This window comes from Palaemon carinicauda, chromosome 27, assembly GCF_036898095.1.
Source record: "Palaemon carinicauda isolate YSFRI2023 chromosome 27, ASM3689809v2, whole genome shotgun sequence".
Taxonomy (NCBI): Eukaryota; Metazoa; Arthropoda; class Malacostraca; order Decapoda; family Palaemonidae; genus Palaemon; species Palaemon carinicauda.
The window spans coordinates 69085873-69106495 of record NC_090751.1 but is presented as its reverse complement, the minus strand read 5'-3'; the positions used below and the strand labels follow the sequence as shown (position 1 = coordinate 69106495).

General features: G+C 35.5%; 1 protein-coding gene across 4 annotated transcripts in view; it reads left to right on the top strand.

The window, feature by feature from the left end:
- Positions 1-18523, top strand: part of LOC137620754 (uncharacterized) — a 389997-nt gene extending 371474 nt beyond the window's left edge. For 3 of the 4 annotated variants that reach the window (XM_068351147.1, XM_068351145.1, XM_068351148.1), the window contains 2 exons: positions 12165-12422; positions 17227-18523. In XM_068351147.1, the coding sequence (XP_068207248.1) occupies positions 12165-12422; positions 17227-17370 (402 nt within the window). In that variant the 3' untranslated portion in view covers positions 17371-18523. The remainder of the gene's footprint in view (positions 1-12164; positions 12423-17226) is intronic. The other variant, XM_068351149.1, reaches the window with a different exon arrangement.
- Positions 18524-20623: the final 2100 nt, after the last annotated feature.

Below are 20623 nucleotides of genomic sequence, written 5' to 3'. Positions count from 1 at the left end.
CTAGGCTGGAAACAGACAGAAACCATCACATTTCAAGAGGTTCTTCCAACCACCAACCCCATTCTTGGAGGAATATGTGCAGGATCTTCTCCAGAAGGGAGTTATCCGTTGCACAAAATCCATGAACTATCAAGGACGGCTATTCTGCGTGCCAAAGAAAGATTCGATCGCTCTTCGAACTATTCTGGCTTTGTTCCCTCTAAACAAATTAGTAGGGTCACAAATACAGACCCTACTGCCTCAGAGGGCCTACATCGTCTCCATAGATCTTACCGGTGCTTATTGGGATCTTCCAATAGGCCAGAACTTCTCCCCCTACCTTGGTTTCAGACAGGCAAGAAAGGATTACTTATTCAAAGCTATGCCCTTCGGACTTGGCATAGCTCCAAGGATTTTCACAAAACTAGTCGAGACCATTTTCATTAACTCGGGAACAAAGGTCTTCAAGTGATGGTATATCTCGAAGACTGGTTAGTATGGGCTGCAACGAAGTCGGAATGCCTTCTAGAAGCTCTGGAAGCCACGAAATTTCTACAATCCCTGGTCTTCCAAATCAACCTCAAAAAGTCCAGGCTATCTCCAGCTCAAGAATTGCAGTGGATAGGCCTGCACTGAAACCTGAAATGACATATCCTCTCTCTACCTCAGGGCAAGAGGAGGGAAATAGAAAGTTCCGTCATGTGTTTACTTCAGTCGACGACAATCACCAGACGTTATCAGGAAAAAGTCTCAGGCTCGCTGCAATTTGCAGCGGCAACAAATCTAATCTTGAAAGCAAGACTGAAGGATGCCAACAGAGTCTGAAGAAGAAAAGTATCAAATGCTCAGAGAGATCTTCGTCTTAAGACCCCAGCTTCACTGTGCAAACAGCTCAAGCCGTGGTCCACTGCCAGGAGATTTTCTCACGTCCCTCTTCAGTTTCCTCCTCCATCGGTGACAATTCATACAGACGCCTCGGAGCAGGGTTGGGGTGGCCATACCCCTACCAAAAATATACAGGGTCAATGGTCAGTTGCATTTCGAAAATTTCATATCAACATTCTGGAAGCCATGGCGGTGTTCCTTTTTCTGAAAAGAGTGACCCCAAAGAAGAAATCACACATCAAATTAGTTCTGTTGAATGCCTCAAGACTTACCTGCCAAAGAGTGAGGCCTTTAAAGGTGGACAACTTTTTAAAGGGGAAACAACAGGATCTAATCTCTCTTTGAAACAGCTAAGGTCCAAACTCTCCTATTTTATCAGAGGGGCTGACGAGATAGTATGCCATTGGGTCATGACCCTAGGGAAGTAGCCTCTTCCTTGAACTTTTTCCAATATATGTCCTTCAAAGGTTTACAAGCTTACACAAGATGGAAATCTTCAATAGCGTTTTTCAAATATTACTTGCGACAGTTGGAATTGATTAAACACTTTGCGGTGGCTGCTGGTAGTATAATTAAACCAGCTTCTTAGTCTTGTGCGTGGACTCTAAGGATTGTATATTTGGGACTTTTTCAGTCCACATAGTACAGGTTGGATATTATTTTACTTTGCAGTGTGATAAACTATTTGTATAGTGAAGAGTCAAAGGTGATATTCTTTTCTTTATCATATGGAATGATTTTATTATATTCTGTTAGATGTTTCTTGGGTAAACATCAATGGTTTTCAGCACAGAATAAATGTATATATTGCTGCATCAATTCTTGTTACATTTATATGCTTTTGGAAGTAATAAAAGATTATAGTTCTTTTTTATTTTCCTTTATATAGACATACTGTACCTAAATAAAAAGTAGTGTACCTCCATTTTTTAAACCTTCCCCCCCCCTTTATTTTACTGACTATTGTTTGAAAAATTGATTTCAAACCAAGATATTTTTTCACTATTAGCGAGTTTTCCCCGACTTCCTAGCCCACCAGCTGACACAATTGATAGCATTTAATTCGGATTACCCCCAGTGAGTCAATACGGATGAAAATCAACACAATATCGTGCTCAAATAGAAATAAATTTCTACCTCTTAGTTGGGATCGAACCCTAGCCCCTTCAAATGAGAGGCCAGGTTACTCCCAATTTATTTCTATTTGAGCACGATATTGTGTTGATTTTCATCCACTGCCTTATTGCCTTATTCTAAATTTGGGTTCCCCAAGGTCCCTCAGTGTGAGGCACCTCGTATATCCACTAGAGAGTTGCTAATGCATCTTCCAGTTTATTTTGCATCTTCCAGTCTTGGATGGTCTGGCATGCATGTTAGGTATTTATCTAGCTTATTCTTAAACACATCTATGCTCACTCCTGATATGTTTCTTAGATGAGCTGGCAGCGCATTAAATAGTCGCTGCATTATCGATGCTGGTGCGTAGTGGATTATTGACTCATTGACTCATTAGGGGTAATTCGAATTAAATGCTATCAAATGTGTCCCCTGGTGGGTTGGGAAGTCGGGGAAAACTCGCTGGTAAGAGACTGGTATCTCTCCAGGTAAATCCTGGATTGCAATTAGCAATTAGGTTCCGACTTCTTTTGAGCCTCTGGTGGAATGGTTGGGAGCGACATGTCCTTTCATTTGAAGGGGCTAGGGTTTGATCCCACCTGGTGGGCCAGGAGTCGGGGAAAATCGCTGGTAAGAGACTGATGTCTCTCCAGGTAAATCCTGAATTGCAGTTAGCAGTTAGGTTCTGATTCCTTTTGAGCCTCTGGTGGCATGGTTGGAAGCGACATGACCTTTCATCTAAGGGGCTAGGGTTCGATCCCAAGTATGAGGTAGAAATTTATTTCTATTTGAGCACGATATTGTGTTGATTTTCATCCATATTGACTCATTAGGGTAATTTGAATTAAATGCTATCAATTGTGTCACCTGGTGGGCCAGGAGTCGGGGAAAATCGCTGGTAAGAGACTGATGTCTCTCCAGGTAAATCCTGAATTGCAGTTAACAGTTAGGTTCTGATTCCTTTTGAGCCTCTGGTGGCATGGTTGGAAGCGACATGACCTTTCATCTAAGGGGCTAGGGTTCGATCCCAAGTATGAGGTAGAAATTTATTTCTATTTGAGCACGATATTGTGTTGATTTTCATCCATATTGACTCATTAGGGTAATTTGAATTAAATGCTATCAATTGTGTCACCTGGTGGGCCAGGAGTCGGGGAAAATCGCTGGTAAGAGACTGATGTCTCTCCAGGTAAATCCTGAATTGCAGTTAGCAGTTAGGTTCTGACTCCTTTTGAGCTTCTGGTGGCATGGTTGGAAGCGACATGACCTTTCATCTAAGGGGCTAGGGTTCGATCCCAAGTATGAGGTAGAAATTTATTTCTATTTAAGCACGATATTGTGTTGATTTTCATCCATATTGACTCATTAGAGGTAATTCAAATTAAATGCTATTAATTGTGTCACCTGGTGGGCCAGGAAATCATGAAAACTCGCTGGTAAGAGACTGATGTCTCTCCAGTTAAATCCTGAATTGCAGTTAGCAGTTAGGTTCCGACTTTTTTTGAGCATCTGGTGGTATGGTTGGGAGCGACCTGGCCTTCCATTTGAAGGGGCTATGGTTCGATCTCAAGTATGAGGTAGAAATTTATTTCTATTTGTGCACGATATTTTGTTGATTTTCCTCCATATTGACTCATTAGGGGTAATTCGAATTAAATGCTATCAATTGTGTCACCTGGTCGGCCGGGAAGTCGGGGAAAACTCGCTGGTAAGAAACTGATGTCTCGTCAGGTAAATCTTGAATTGCAGTGAGCAGTTAGGTTCCGACTTCTTTTGAGCCTCTGATGGCATGGTTGAGAGCGACCTGGCCTTTCATTTGAAGGGGCTAGGGTTCGATCCCAAGTATGAGGTAGAAATTCTTACACACACACATATATATATATATATATATATATATATATATATATATATATATATATATATATATATATATATATATATATATATATATATATATATATATATATAGATAGATAGATAGATAGATACATATATATATATATATGTATATATATATATATATATATATATATATATATATATATATAGATAGATACATATATATATATATATATATATATATATATATATATATATATATATATATATATATATATACATACATACATACATACATAATAGCGGGGGTTACCTGGCATTTCCCAGGTATATTTTCCTTTGATTTTGAAAGTGGGCATCAATCTCCCCTCATTCACAAATTTACTCCAAATGAAGTATTCTGGAAAGCATTATTGTATAGTAGTATGGTTTCAAGAAAATGTTCCTAATGGTGGGATTTTCTATTGAAAAGCTTTTTCAAATATTTAGGGGTTTCAACTAACAAAGGTAATCTAATTTTCCCTCCACTACAAGACAATCTAGGAGATATATTCCTCCATTCCTGAGCATCACAGTGATTACATTGTTGTGACATTAAGCCAATTTTTACTATGCCTTCTTTTTCATAGGGGTATGTTGGATTATAAGTGAAGGCACCAAGACGCCATTGTACAGCATTAAAAGGATATGCTCCTGCTTCTGCATGCATGATGCTATCAGTATGGCAACTATTCTCAGTACCTTTCGATGTTTCTTGGTTTCAATAGGCAATCATTCATTGTTGGTTATCCTGAAGTCGATTCATTCTTTGATCTCTAGATTCTTAATTTCTTATAGCTGCTATTCTTTGTTGATTATTTTCAAGGCGAGAATTTATTTTTTCTTCATACTGTGCTTCACTTCTAGTTGCCATTCTGTTCGCATTAGTGTTCCTTCTTCAAATTTTTCTGCTTTGTCTTCTGCTTCATGTCTAGCTGCCATTCTGCTTGTATTGGTGTTTCTTTTTAAATTCCTTTGCTCTTCATCTTCAGCTTCACGTCCAGCTGCCATTCTGCTTGTATACATGTTTCTTCTCAAATTAATTTACACTTCGTCTTCTACTTCATGTCTAGTTGCCCTTCTGCTTGCATTAGTGTTCCATCTTCAAATTCTTCTGCGTTTCGTTTTCTGCTTCACGTCTAGCGGACATTCTGCTTGTATTGGTGTTCCTTCCTAAATTCCTCTGCTTTTCATCATCAGTTTCACGTCCAGCTGCCATTCTGTTTGTATACGTGTTTCTTCTCAAATTAATTTTCTCTTTGTCTTCTGCCTCACATCTAGCTGCCATTTTGCTTGAGTAAGTGTTCCTTCTTAAATCCATCTGCTCTTCATTTTCTGCTTTATGGCTAGCTGCCATTCTACTTGTATGAGTTTTTCATCGTTCTTCATCCTGTGTCTCACGGCTAGCTGCCATTCTTCTTGCATTTGTTTCCCTCCGTAAATTCATCTGCTCTTCTGTTCCAAGCTATCATTTTATTTTCACCGAATTTGCTTTATAGGATTTACCGAATGAAAACCTCTATTTGGGAGGCATCATTTTGTAGAAAACTAAAAAACAAATATAGAAATTACCTAAGACTCAACCATTATATATTCTGTAGAATCTCCTTTTGTGTGGCATTATTCTGCTTGCATTGATGTTCCTTCTTAAATTCCTCTGCTCTTAATCTTCGGCTTCACATCTAGCTGCCATTTTGCTTGTATTAGTGTTCCATCTCAAATTCATCAGCTCTTCATCTTATGCCTCATATCTAGCTGCCATTCTGCTTGAATTAGTGTTCCTTCTTAAATCCATCTGCTCTTCATTTTCAACTTAATGGCTAGCTGGCATTCTACTTGCATGAGTTTTTCTTTGGTCTTCATCCTGTGCCTCACGTCTAGATGCCATTCTTCTTGCATTTGTTCTCCTACATAAATTCCTCTGCTCTTTTGTTTTCTGCTATCTTCTTTTCACCGAATTTGCTTTATCGAATTAACTGATTAAAAACCTCTTTTTGGGTGGCGTCATTTTGTAGATAACTGAAAAAAGAAAATATGTAAAAATTACTCAAGACTAATCATTAAATATTTTGTAGAACCTCTTTTTGGGTGGCATCATTTTGTGGAAAACTGAAAAAATATAAAAATTACATATCAATCATTGAATATACTATAACATTTTGTAGGCTACATGTTATCACATGGAAAAGAAAATCAGTGTATGTTGTGTGTGTGTGTGTGGGGGGGGGGGGGGCGCAACACCCAAGGAATCCCTTTTTTAGGAAAAATTTCCAAATCAATGCAGCCCCAAATAATCTTCTTTGTTCATACAATCTCCATGTCAAAATTCATTGCAATTGGTTCATTATTATTGAATGCAGTTTTAGGGGGTTTGTGATTATGGGGCCCATATAACCCCAAGGTGGTTCTTGACCGAGATAAAAATAGCCATGTTAGATCTCTCGATTGTTCAATAATTATTCTTAAAAAGTTGAAGTCTGCGGTGCTAGCTTGCCGATTTCGCCCAATTTCGTGGAATACAGTGTTAGGGGGTCTGTAATTATGGGGCCTGTAGAATCCCAAGGTGGATCTTAATGGAAATGGAAATATCGGCGTTAGCTTTCTCGATAAAAATTATAAAAGATTTGATCATAGAATATTCTGTAAGTTCCTTGTACAAGACTCACACAAACACCGGATTTATTAATATATATATATATATATATATATATATATATATATATATATATATGTGTGTGTGTGTGTGTGTGTGTGTGTGTATATTTGGTCATGCTCAGTCTTTTTACGTCCTTTGGGTAGAGGGGAGAGGAAGTAGTCGTACCCTGGTGAGAGTGAGGTGCGTGAGTATATCTATCTGAATATTTTGCCGTCATTTTTTATGTCTCGTACTCTTTTATTATTATTATTATTATTATTGTTATTATTATTATTGTTATTATTATTAGGTAAGCTACAACCCTAGCTAAGCTATAACCCTAGTGGGAAAAACAAGATGCTATAAGCCCAAGGGCTCCAACAGGGAAAAATAGCTCAGTAAGGAAAGGAAATAAATAAACAATATGATAAATAATGAAAAATTATAATAAAATATTTACAAAGCAGTAACATCGTCAAAACAGATATTTCATATCTGAACTATAAAAACTTATGTCAGCCTGTTCAACATAAAAACATTTGCTGCAAGTTTGAACTTTTGAAGTTCTACTGATTCAGGTACCCGATTAGGAAGATCATTCCACAACTTGGTCACAGCTGGAATATAACTTCTAGAATACTGTGTAGTGTTAAGCCTCATGATGGAGAAGGCCTGGCTTTAACAATTAACTGCATGCCTAGTATTACGAACAGGATGGAACGGTGCAGGAAGATCTGAATTTAAGGGATGATCAGAAGTATGAAAAATCTTATGCAACATGCATAACAAACTAATTGAATGATGGTGCCAGAGATTAATATCTAGATCAGGAATAAGAAATTTAATAGACCGTAAGTTCCTGTCCAACAAAATAAGATAAGACTCAGCAGCTGAAGACCAGACAGGAGAATAATACTCGAAACAAGGTCGAATGAAAGAATTAAAACACATCTTCAGAATAGATTGATCACTGTAAGTCTTAAAAGGCTTTCTCTATAAGCCAATTTTTTTGTGCAATTGAAGAAGACACAGGCCTAGTGTGTTTTTAAGTAAATTTGCTGTCAAGAATCACACCAAGAATTTCAAGAGTCATACAGAATTCAAGAAACACTATCAATGTTGAGATCCGGATGTTGAGGAGCCACTTTCCTTGACCTACTTAAAATCATACTTTGAGTTGTGTTAGGATTCAAGTTCATTCCCATAATTTGTACCATGCACTAATTTTAGCCAGACCTCTAATAATAATTTTAGCCAGACCTCTAATAAGGGATTCAGTAACTCCATATCTACACTCAGGAGATGGACTTGATGCAAAGAGTGTAGCATCATCTGCATATGCAACAAGCTTGTTTTCTAGGCCAAACCACATGCTATATGTATATAGGGTGAAATGTAATGGGCCAAGAACATTACCCTGAGTAACTCCAAATATCACATTCCTGTACTCTATATGGACCCCATCAACAACTCTGTGATCTATTCAGTAATAATGCTAAGAAATGACACTTCCACTCCCAACTGTTTGAGTTTGAAAACAAGGGCTTCATGATTAACACGGTCAAAGGCAGCACTAACATCAAGGCCAATCGTACCAACTTCATGACCATAATCAAGTGATTTTTGTACAGCATTGGAGATTGTATGAAGGGAATATCATGCTCTAAGGCCTATACAGAAACCAAACTGCAATCCAGGGAATAGATGATTACCTTCAGCAAACCTATTAAGACGTTTTGCAAAAGACGTTCAAAAACTTTAAATAATATGGGAGTTATGGAAATTTAGCAGTAATCTGTTGGACCTGGCTACCACAGACACATTTACATAGTGGAGTAACATTACCAATTCTCCTACAAGTGCTAAAAGCTCCTCTTGTTGCTAACATGCACAAAATAACAGATTACTTTCAAGCTAAGAAATCTACAGTCTTTATAAAAAACAAAGGAAAAATACCATTGGTGTCTACATGTTTATAGGCATTAAGGTCCATCAAGAGAGCTTTAATTTCACAAGATCAAAAAGCTAAGCTAGTGACTTCAGCCTCAGGAAAACAGGAATGAAGAAGATTAAGTTTCTCATTACTCTGCTTACTGTCAAACACATCAGCCAAAAGGGTTGTTTTTTTCCTTTGGACAGAGAGTGACAGAGCCATCTGGTTTAAGTGAAGAAGGAACTGCTGCATCTACACCAACGTGTAGATTTAAGGGTAGTCCACTACTTATGTCCTTGGGTTTTACCAAAAAGGGTCTTTTTTATTGTAAAATTGTATTCCTTTTCAGTTGAGGCATAAACTATCTGAGCAGAAGCTCTAAAGATGATAGGCCTCCTGCTTCTACAAATAAGCACGTCTACAATCATCACTGAACCATGGTTTGTCCTTCACTTGGTACCCTAGCACACAAGAAGGAATATGCCTATCAATTATGCTGACCAGATTCTTATTCAAAGGGACAACAGGATCAACTCTGCTATATAATTGTGACCAATTCAGGCCCAAAAGATGACTCAAAATCCCATTCAAGTCTGCTTGAGATTTCATATGAATATTACATGAGTATGATACATCAGGGACAGGCTGATCAGTCTTCATTACTAATGAAATCAAGGCATGATCAGATGTCACAACTAGAGAACCAACCTTGTTATAACGCCAGGGGAGTCGTATACAAGGTCCAAACAGTTACCAGATCTGTGAGTAGCTTCACTTATGATTTGCTCACAGCCTGATTCAGAGGGCAAAGTCTAAAGCTCTTTAGCCATGGCAATCGGTAGGAGAAACAGAATATTTACAAAATATGAAAAAGTATATTACTTACAAATACTCCATTGGTCTTCGTGCCAGTCATTGACTTGTGACGGCTCTTAAAATACATCTCCACCCTCCTCCATCTTGCATTAAATCCATCCATGTATCCATTTTAATTCCCTCCATTTCGAGATCATCCTTGAGGCATCTATTCCAAATCTTTCTAGGTCTTTCCAAAGGTCTTCATCCCATGATTTCAGCAGTTGGTATTTGTTTTGGGTATGTGTGTGTCCTCCATTCTCAAAATATGACAAACTAATTGAATCCTCCTTGACGTTACAACTTGGCTGATGTGGCGTTGCTGAGTTCTATATCTTATATCCCAATTGTGTGAATTTCTATTCTAGAGTTTCTTGGTTAAAAATGGGTCCCGTCATTGTGTTTTCAAAGACCTCTAAGTATTTTTCAAGAACTTTAGTAAGAGCCCAGGTCTCACAGCCATCAAGTAGTATTGGACGTATTATTGTGTTGTATATCCTTAATGTTCTCTTTTCGGAGATGGATCTCTTCTTAAACAGGTTAAGTAAACTGAAATAACATCTGCTAGTTGCGTCTATTCAAGCATCAATTCCTCCTTTCATATAACCATCTGTGGTTGTCATCATTCCTAAGTATTTAAATTTATCCACTACTTCAATGTTCATATTGTTGATATTTATATGGTTCTGTAATTGTAATTGTGTTTTTAGTTAGCTCCATTATTTTTTTTCTTCATATATTGTCAGTCCCACCTTCTCTGCCTTTTCTTTAAATTGTTATAATATTTTCTGTACATCAAGTGCACCTAAATCACTTGAAATATCTTCATAATTGAAAACTGCATTGCAAGCGTACAAGTGTGCCAGTACATGTACTTACAAATTCACTAAACGTCACTGACTTGGGAGACATAATCATTCTAAGTCTCACAGATTCCACGCTTCTGCACAAACGGGTAGCAGATATGTTGTATATCCTTAAAAATTGTATTTGCTAGGGTTAACATTAAAAAAGAATTATTGGTTTTTGTAATTATCGTATTCTTGTGAATAACACTTCCATCACATTCTATACTTCTTTTATTATTGCTTCATTTCAGCTCAGTTGTTTTGATATTTTTATGCTATATAGTTTAGATAATTATTGTAGAATGACACTCAGTTATTCTGCTTTGACATAAAATTTAAAGGAAAATAGCATAAAAATTAAAGCAACATAATCACTAAAATTAAATCATTTGTGTAGTTGTGTACCTAGTTGAGCTTTGAGTATTGAGAAATATTTTTGTAGTCTTCATTTATTATCTATACATATAAGATTTATTTATTAGATGTGGAACTATACATCAAAAGAAAATAAATTTATTGAGATAAATGGGAAAATTAAATTCAAACTAATATCTATTTAACGTTTACTTTTCAGCTGAGTTAAGTGAAAACATTCATCATTTTCATTTTTTCTATGTATTACTTAAGTTATAAGATACACACAATACACACACACACACCCATATATATATATATATATATATATATATATATATATATATATATATATATATGTATATGTATATATATATATATATATATATATATATATATATATATATATATATATGTTCATACATACATACATACATACATTATGCTTATGATTATTAGATGTAGTCCAATCAATTTAAAGAAAACCCAGTTAAATGAACTCTCCAAAGTGTTGCAACTTACAGTGCTAGAACTCACACACATATACTGTATACTGTATATATATATATATATATATATATATATATATATATATATATATATATATACATACTGCTTATGATTATTAGATGAAGTCCAATCAATTTAAAGAAAACCCAGTTAAATGAACTCTCCAAAGTGTTGAAACTTACAGTGCTTGAATACTTGCAAAACACTTAGCTACTATTTTTCACTACCCAAAAATTGTTTGGCGCTCAAGGGTGACAAATTTACTTTAGTTTTTGTCATGAAGAAGGTTGAGGGTTTATTTATAAGTACAATACTGTAAATGAAAAGTTTAGAGCCATCTATTATTGGTGGAATTCCTTACCAGCAGTAAGGGCTTGAATGCAATACTCGGGATAAGGAGGGCCAACTGTATATTTTAAATTTAAAGTTTTAGATTTTTTAAGACCTAAATAATATAATTTTTTTATGAATAAATTAGTATCATTCCTTTCCTCTATCCTACGTCACTATAACTTGATCAAGAATTTTTAAATGAGATAAAACAAAATATTAAAGGGTTTTTTTTCACTAACCTCTCTGTAAATTGCTGATCGGTGGCACTATAGCAGTGTCAGAAATGGGGTGGGTGGTGCATAATGGCATCAATATAGAAAATTTGTTAACTTTTATTCAGTGGTCATCAAGTTCCCCACTCGCAATTAATAACCTTTTTTATTTAAATGTAAATATGGAACTAATAGATTTTGTTTAAAATTTCTGTTACTCATGTTAAGTAATTTGTATGAAGCAGATGGTATTCAATGCATTTATTTGACCAAATAGCATGGTTGAAACAAGGTGATGGATTAATGTGTTGCAACTATATGAGAAACATCACATTCTCCTTGGTAATGACTCATATATGAAGTCCCTTATGATTGATTATGATGAAATGCATCTTAATTTCATAGTACATGCTAATTCTGTAGGCCTTTAGAAATAGGTGATAAATGTCTTTTTTTTAACTCTACCATCTGTACAGTTTATAATTACACATTTGAAACCAATATCTGTCCACTCTTCAAAGTGTATTGGGCCTGTCATCTGTCATTGCTTGCTGTGAATAATTGGTTATAAAGCTTGTTGTTTAATGACTGTACTTTATGGCCGCTTAACATTTTGTTTCTTACAGATCAGAGCTTACCATAACAAGGAAGGAGAAGTTTTATATTATCTGAACCAAGATGGCAAAACCTTTGGCATTGCAAAAGCTAAAAGTGTATGGTATATATGCTTACGTGCCTTAAGAGAAAAGGCTGTTTATACTTTTACATCAAAGAAAGGTAAATCTGATTGGAACTTGGAGGATAGAATCAAGTCTGTGCACAAAAGATATACAGAGATTCAAAACTGGTTGAAGATATCTGAACAGTGTTTACGGTCTTGGAAGGTAACTATTGCTGTGGTTTTAATTTTTAAGGCAAATCTTCTCTATTGTATTTCAAGATTTCAAGCTTAGTTTTAAATCTCTATATGTCCCTTTATTAATCCCTACAGTACACTACTTGAGGTAAACTGGTAATATTAACCCCATAAAGGGAGTTGAAATGTGGGTGAGGTGTAATGCTGTGTGTTTTATTTTATTTGTTCGCTTTGATTTTTATTATTCAACCAGTCTTTAATGCTGGCACAGCCCTTAGATATGAGTTGGCCTATTGGAGGTAATCCCATCTACTATCCTGTTAAATTTGAGAAATATAGGATTTATTGAAGGCACACTCATAAGCTACTATAAAAAAACACTGAAAAATTGTTTTTTGTAAATGTGGAAAAAATGAAATGATAGTAGACAAAATTAAGGAATATCTGGCAGTAATTTTAGTCTTTTGTAAGCATTTCAAATGTTATAGATGCTGTCTAAGCAAAGATCTAGCAGTAATTTTAGTCTTCTTAAAACAGATGACTTAGAGGGCCGGCCGGAATGTCAATATATGGGTGTATAGACAAAAAAAACACAATCCTGAAAAATATTCACTGAGCTTCGTATGGCAATGGAGAATGTGTATACAAAATATTTTGTCAATATTCCTCTCACTTTCATAGTTACAGGGTGATTAGTAAAAGTAACTCAATAAACCATAAACATCGTTCCCTACAAGAAAATGCAGTATTTCTTCTGTTATCGTAAATTTTGATAATTATTATATTTTAATGTAAAAGAAACTGTGAACAATGGCATCTGTATAGCTTCCATGAGTCGCAGACGCCCGTAAATTGTACCCTTTGCCCTTCAGTCCTACCACAAACCTGAGAAAGAGTACATGGCTGAATTTAACCTCTTGACATTCACTTATTTTTACATTTGTTTTCCTCGTTTTCGGCAAGAATTTTATTATTTCAAAGAGGAAAAGACAATTTCAACATCTTTCTAACATAAGGAACAGGAAAATTCGCTCTATTAAGAGTTCAGAAGAGGGTAATATTGGTAGTGCAGAGAGAGAGAGAGAGAAAGAGAGAGAGTTGATTTATTGATATTTTCTTTGTAAAAATACATAGAAAAACTTTGAATGCCCGTATCTCAAAACTATAATTATTGACCTTCAAATTCAATAGTCTCCCTTAGTTTTGAAGATATAGCATTGAAATTCGGTATATAACTTAGAAATACATTATAAAATAATGAAATGAAGCCCTTTCTTCCAATTTTTTTTTCATTTTTTCTTAATTGTATTTTTCCAGATTTTTAGGGTTTTATTTTTATACTAAAATTATAAAATTCATATTTGGCACAAAAATTACTTATAGAAAAAAAAATCATATTATTGGAGGTCTATATCAGGTCTATATAGGATAGTAATCCCAGATCTTTGTAATTATTATCAAGGGATGAGATAGAATTTGAATAACACTAATCTTCAGGATAAATCGCCCTAGTGTCGCAAAACTGAAGGTCAGAGGCAAAAATCTTATGCAGTATGGAGATGTCTTAAGTCGCCTTATTAGGTGGTATGAATGTCAAAGTCCTGTCATTTAAAATCGGCATTAGCCGGCCGGCCCCCTCAAGTAAGAGAAGTGTCACTAAATACAACTATGTCATCTGCAAATCTTAAGTTATTGAGGTATTCCCCATTCATATTAATTCCTACATTTTCCCAATATAAATTTGTAAAAAGTTTAAGGCATGCTGTAAATAATTTAGGCGAGATGGGTCTCCCTGTCTAACTCTTTTCTCAATCAGAATTTTCTCACTATCTTTTTGTAGTTTCAGGATTGCAGTACTTCCTGTACTTAGGTAGGTTAGGAATAAAGATTAAAGCTATATCATTGAAATATGTAAGGTTTTGAGCCATATTTATCTTAGCCTTGTTACATTCCATGATTGTTTGAATGCTAATTACTAACCAGGTTTTTGGCAAATATTTGTGTGATATAACCAGAATAATTGAAATAGCTGCTAATGACTATATATATTTTTGTATCATGACAAAGAATATTTTTTAATGGAGTACTTGACTGTAAAATGTATTTCAGTGATATGAAACATCAAACCTGAAATATAGTGGAATTTAAATAAGAAAATTCTTATTTCTACACTCGCCTGATGTTCATTTTTTCCGTCACTGAATACAAACCAACGCTATTTATAGGGGTATTACTTTCGGCAAAGCTGAAAGACGAGCCATTAGATTCTTAGGAGGGTTAACCACCCACTCGCTAGTTAGTGCGGGGGCGAGGGGGGGGGGTTGTAACTACCACTCTCACTCACACACCTGGGCTGTGAGCCTCGATTTACATGTATCCATGTTGCTCTTTTTCTGTCTCATAGTGTTGTTCCCATCATTATTTTTTCCATCACTCTAAGTTGTAACTACCTCATGTTTTAAAGCTTTATTAAGTCTCCAAGTTTCTGATGCAACTATATCATTAATTACCTTTCTTTTTAGAGAAAGTGGCCTTTTACGTTTTATAATAATCTAATTTTGTGTTCAAATAGCGCTCCATCCTATGCTTAGCCTTTTAATTTCGGTCTCGTGTCCTGAGGAAGCATTTACTGTCTGGTTTAAGTATATATATTCATTAACAATCTCTAAAGGTTTGTCTGTAACTTTATTTGTTGTCTCTGTACAACTATGTTTCAGCAAATCTTAAGTTATTAAGGTATTCCCCTTTAATATTAGTTCCATTTTCCCATTTATTTTTTTTATATATATATATATTCTTCTAGGTATGCTGTGAATAATTTAGGAGAGATGGGGTCTCCCTGTCTAACTCCTTTCTCAATCAGAATATTCTTTCTATGTAGTTTTAGGATGGTAGTACTTCCTTTACTACCAAAGTTTCTACAAAGGTAGTAAAGCATGTGTTAGAATAGGAAATGAAGTGAGCAATTGGTTTCCGGTGAGAGTGGGGCTGAGACAGGGATGTGTGATGTCGCCGTGGTTGTTTAACTTGTATGTTGATGGAGTGGTGAGAGAGGTGAATGCTCGAGTGCTTGGACGAGGATTAAAACTATTAGGCAAGAATGATCATGAATGGGAGGTAAATTAGTTGTTGTTTGCGGATGATACTGTACTGGTAGCAGACACGGAAGAGAAGCTTGACCGACTAGTGACAGAATTTGGAAGGGTGTGTGAGAGAAGGAAGTTGAGAGTTAATGTGGGTAAGAGTAAGGTTATGAGATGTACGAGAAGGGAAGGTGGTGCAAGGTTTAATGTCATGTTGAATGGAGAGTTACTTGAGGAGGTGGATCAGTTTAAGTACTTGGGGTCTGTTGTTGCAGCAAATGGTGGAGTGGAAGCAGATGTACGTCAGAGAGTCAATGAAGGTTGCAAAGTGTTGGGGGCAGTTAAGGGAGTAGTAAAAAATAGAGGGTTGGGCATGAATGTAAAGAGAGTTCTATATGAGAAAGTGATTGTACCAACTGTGATGTATGGATCGGAGTTGTGGGGAATGAAAGTGATGGAGAGACAGAAATTGAATGTGTTTGAGATGAAGTGTCTGAGGAGTATGGCTGGTGTATCTCGAGTAGATAGGGTTAGGAACGAAGTGGTGAGGGGGAGAACGGGTGTAAGAAATGAGTTAGCGGCTAGAGTGGATATGAATGTGTTGAGGTGGTTTGGCCATGTTGAGAGAATGGAAAATGGCTGTCTGCTAAAGAAGGTGATGAATGCAAGAGTTGATGGGAGAAGTACAAGAGGAAGGCCAAGGTTTGGGTGGATGGATGGTGTGAAGAAAGCTCTGGGTGATAGGAGGATAGATGTGAGAGAGGCAAGAGAGCGTGTTAGAAATAGGAATGAATGGCGAGCGATTGTGACGCAGTTCCGGTAGGCCCTGCTGCTTCCTCTGGTGCCTTAGATGACCGCAGAGGTAGCAGCAGTAGGGGACTCAGCAGTATGAAGCTTCATCTGTGGTGGAAATGTGGGAGGTTGGGCTGTGGCACCCTAGCAGTACCAGCTGAACTCGGCTGAGTCCCTGGTTAGGCTGGAGGAACGTAGAGAGTAGAGGTCCCCTTTTTTGTTTTGTTTCTTGTTGATGTCGGCTACCCCCCAAAATTGGGGGAAGTGCCTTTGGTATATGGATGGATGGAGTACTTTCTGGATAGATATCTTGAAATATATATATATATATATATATATATATATATATATATATATATATATATATATATATATATATATATGTATTAGCTCTATTGTTTGCATGTCTTTTTTGTCAGTCCCTTTTGTATATCCTAATACAATGGTAATTTTAGTTATATAAAAGACAAGGAGCTCAAGATTTTACTACCAGGGTTGAATATATTTGGGGATTATTAACATTAGATGATGTATCTGTTACCTAATCCCATGAGTAACTTAGATTTTCACAAACCCATCAATCATTTTTAATCACCATGTCCTTAAAATTTACAGCGTTACACTATATAGAAAGTTCTGAAAAATTCACTTAGGGCAAGACTATTTCCTGTGACTGATCATATAAAGAATATATTGTCATTGGTACTATAATGTAATTTTCTTTGGGATTGCAAGGGGATGTAATGCATAAATTCCTTACCTGTGAGCAAGCTCATCCCTTATGTCTATTAATCCGGATTTAATTTTCTAAAACTTATACTTTTATTTTCCTAGATTGATTAGCTCTCAAAATTAAAACTTATGTGTTTTCTATCGTTGATACTTGTAATTTGTGTAAAGAATATAATTTTTTGTAGTACAACTATAAATGTATTAAAACATTTCATTATTTTTCAGAGTCTTGGAGAATCTTTCATGAGATGGCTAGATAAGGAAGTAAGAAGAAACAATGTAGACCCAAAATCAATCAGGCCAGATTTTCCAGTAATTTGGAAAAGGTTTTTAGAGGAAGATGATAAAGATGACCAAATACAGCTTTGATGAAATGTAGCATTGGTTTCAGAGAACATCAGGGAGCTGATGCTTTTACATTAAATTATTTGACAGTACAGTATGAAGTATCCTATTTCTTTCAAAAAAAAAAAAGTTGTGAATATTGTACCTGAAAAACTAAGGTTTTCCTTGAGAATGGTTTTGTTGCACTTCAGCACGTAAGAAAATAGGATTGCATTTTAATGAGGTACAGCACTGAACTTTTATTTGAATTGTCTGAGGCTGTTCAGGATTCCAAGATAAGGAAATGGTAATAGAGAATGCAAAGCACTGCAGTTAGCACATTCTCAAATTCTTTGAGGAATTTCCTTGAAGTTCAAAGGAATTGATTCAAGTAATTTGTAGCAAGGAAATTATTCCCAAGAAAAGTAACCTCTTCACTGAGAGACATTCATTTCTAGTAAGAATAGATTTTTGATGGATTTCCAAAAGTTGAACAGAATTACTGTCCCTGTAGGGGCAGTTGACCAGAATTTTTCCTCTGGAGATGAGATCATTATCATTATCTTCATAAAGGTTTTTCTCTACATGGTTGATTATGAAATAAGTTTCTAACATGAGTTACTGAACTCCCATTAAGAGGCCTGGCTGGTATCCCAATGTATGGGGGTATATGAAGAAAATCAGAAAATCATGAAAAAATTCTCTGAGCTTCGTATGGCAATGGAAAATGCACAAAGAAAATATTTTGTCAAAGTTCCTCTTATTTTCATAGTCACAGGGTAATTAGTAAAAGTAACTTAATAAACCAAAAAAATTATTCCCTACAAGAAAATGCCGTATGTCTTCTGTTATCGTATATTTTGATAATTATTACATTTTAATATAAAACAAATTTCCATGAGTCACCAGACGATGTATTACAAGTTGATTACACCCTTCAGCCTTCAGTCCGGGCACAACCCTACATTCACTTGTTCTTACGTCTGTTTTTCTTGATTTTGGCAAGAATTTCCTCATGCCAAAGAGAAAAAGTCAATTTCAAGAAAATTCGCTCTAATAAGAATTCAGAATTGGATAATATCGGCGAAATTAACAGAGTTAGTGAAGGAGAGAGATGATGAAGGAGCGACTCACCTAAAGACGCAAGGTACTGAGCAAAGGGATATTCATTTATGATTAAATTATGATAAATAACTTTGTTTTGGTTTATTAATATCCAAAAAGGAACATAGAATTCATAATAATCATGATTTGTTAATATTGTCTTTGTAAAAATACAAAGAAAAAAACGCCCATATCTCCAAACTATAACTGTTGACCTTCAAATTATATCTTTTCCTTTAGTTTTAAAGATACAGCATTGAAATTTGGTATATAACTTAGAAAGACATTATAAAACAATGAAATGTAGCCCATTTTTTCAATTTTATTTCATTTTTTTTCCCTTGACTTTTAGGGTTTATTTTTGTACCATAATGAAAAAATTCTAAAATGACTTTTAGAGAAAAAACTTTTCATTTGATTGGAGGGCTACATCAGGTCTATATATGGTAGTAATCCCAGGTCTTAATATTAATTATCAAGGGAGGAGATAGAATTTGAAAAACACATTTTTTGGATAGATTGCCCTGGCGTCACAAAACCGAAGGTCAGAGCCAAAAATCCTATGCAGTTTGGATATGTCCTAAATCATCTTATTAAGTGATATGAATGTCGAAGTTCTGTCCTTAAAAAATGGCAGTAGTCAGCCGGCCCCCTTAAGTCAATGTCCTTATCTACCCTCTTTCTACTGCTTTTCTAACCCAACTGTTACTCATCAATTCTCATCACTTATCTAAACTATCTTAATGTATGAGTTCTCAAAAGTAATCAGATTTATCCTAGACATCACATATATCTACCAATTCTTCTTTTGTTTAACAATCTTCCCACTGCATTCCAGCCATGAATCTTAACATTCTAATGGTACACCTATTAAAGAATTGCTCTCATTTTCTTTGCAAGTGCCCATTTTTCTGCTGCATAGAATAGTTTTTGCCTAATGTACTCATCATGATTATATCCTCTTTACTATTGGGACCAAAATTGTTTGTTGACAAGTTATTTGTGTTATTGCTTTTTCTTTCATCTTTATTGTATTCATGCTCTTGTCTCAATGCTCTTACAACTCATTCTTCAATGTGCAGAGCTTCTCAAAATTAATAGAAATGCCCAATCTCCTATAGAACCTGCTTATCTATCACATCAGTGTTCTTAATAATTTCATCTTCCCCATTTGCTCTTACTTTGCTTATGGGGCATGGAATACTTTTACTTCATGTATTTTATTTTAAATTCAAAGAATCCATATGACACCACTTTTACATTTATTTCACAGTGACGACTTCATTACAGTATTACACCTATCCCACAACAACCACTTAACAACTTTTCTGATTGTACCTTTTCTTTTGCTTCATTCCCCATCTTGATTAGCTTTATATTGCTCATTTTGAGCTTCAGTTCTATCCTTAACATTTCACTCACCTACATTTCAAAGTTTCCCAATATCTTTCTCAAATTTTGCTGTTAACACCATGTCATTTTCATAGATTAGCTCCTATCTGTTTCTGCATTATTTTCTGTATTTTACTCCATTACTATGATAAGCAACAAAGGGCTCAGCACTGTTCCTAAATGGATACTAATGCCCCTGCCACAGCCTTTACTCTAGATTTAGTGTTATGAAAGAGTAACATCACCAACTGTATAAGATCTTTCTGATAACCATAGATTATGAAATGCATATTTAATTATTAGTTTCAGCACATTGTCAAATGCCTTTTCAAGACCTACAAATAAGTAGTATAAAGTCTATTTTGTTCCTACATGAATACAAACCCTTGTTCTATAAAAGAAATATGCTTTCAGCAAAGCTTGATATTGGCTGTTAAAACTTCTTTCAACAGGTATTGGGCTTCATTTTCAATTAATCCATTGATCTGCTGTCGGTGCTAAGAAATGACGGTGCGGAAGAGGTGATGGAATAACAATGTTTTATTCCTCAGTTACGAAGATATCATCCCCTCTACTCAACACTCAGCATCAGGAATGTTGTTAAACAGGAGCAAAAAGTGTATACTAGCAGCTTATGCAGAAACTGTCAGCAAGCTACAGTAATAGGATAAATTGCAAAATCTTCCTTCTACCTTAAATTTCCGGCCCAACTGACAGGCCATTGAGCCCTCCCTTTGCTTTCAGCTACCTGATAGTATGGATTTACCTCTGGTGCCCTCAACTGGCTGTTGTAATCTTCTTC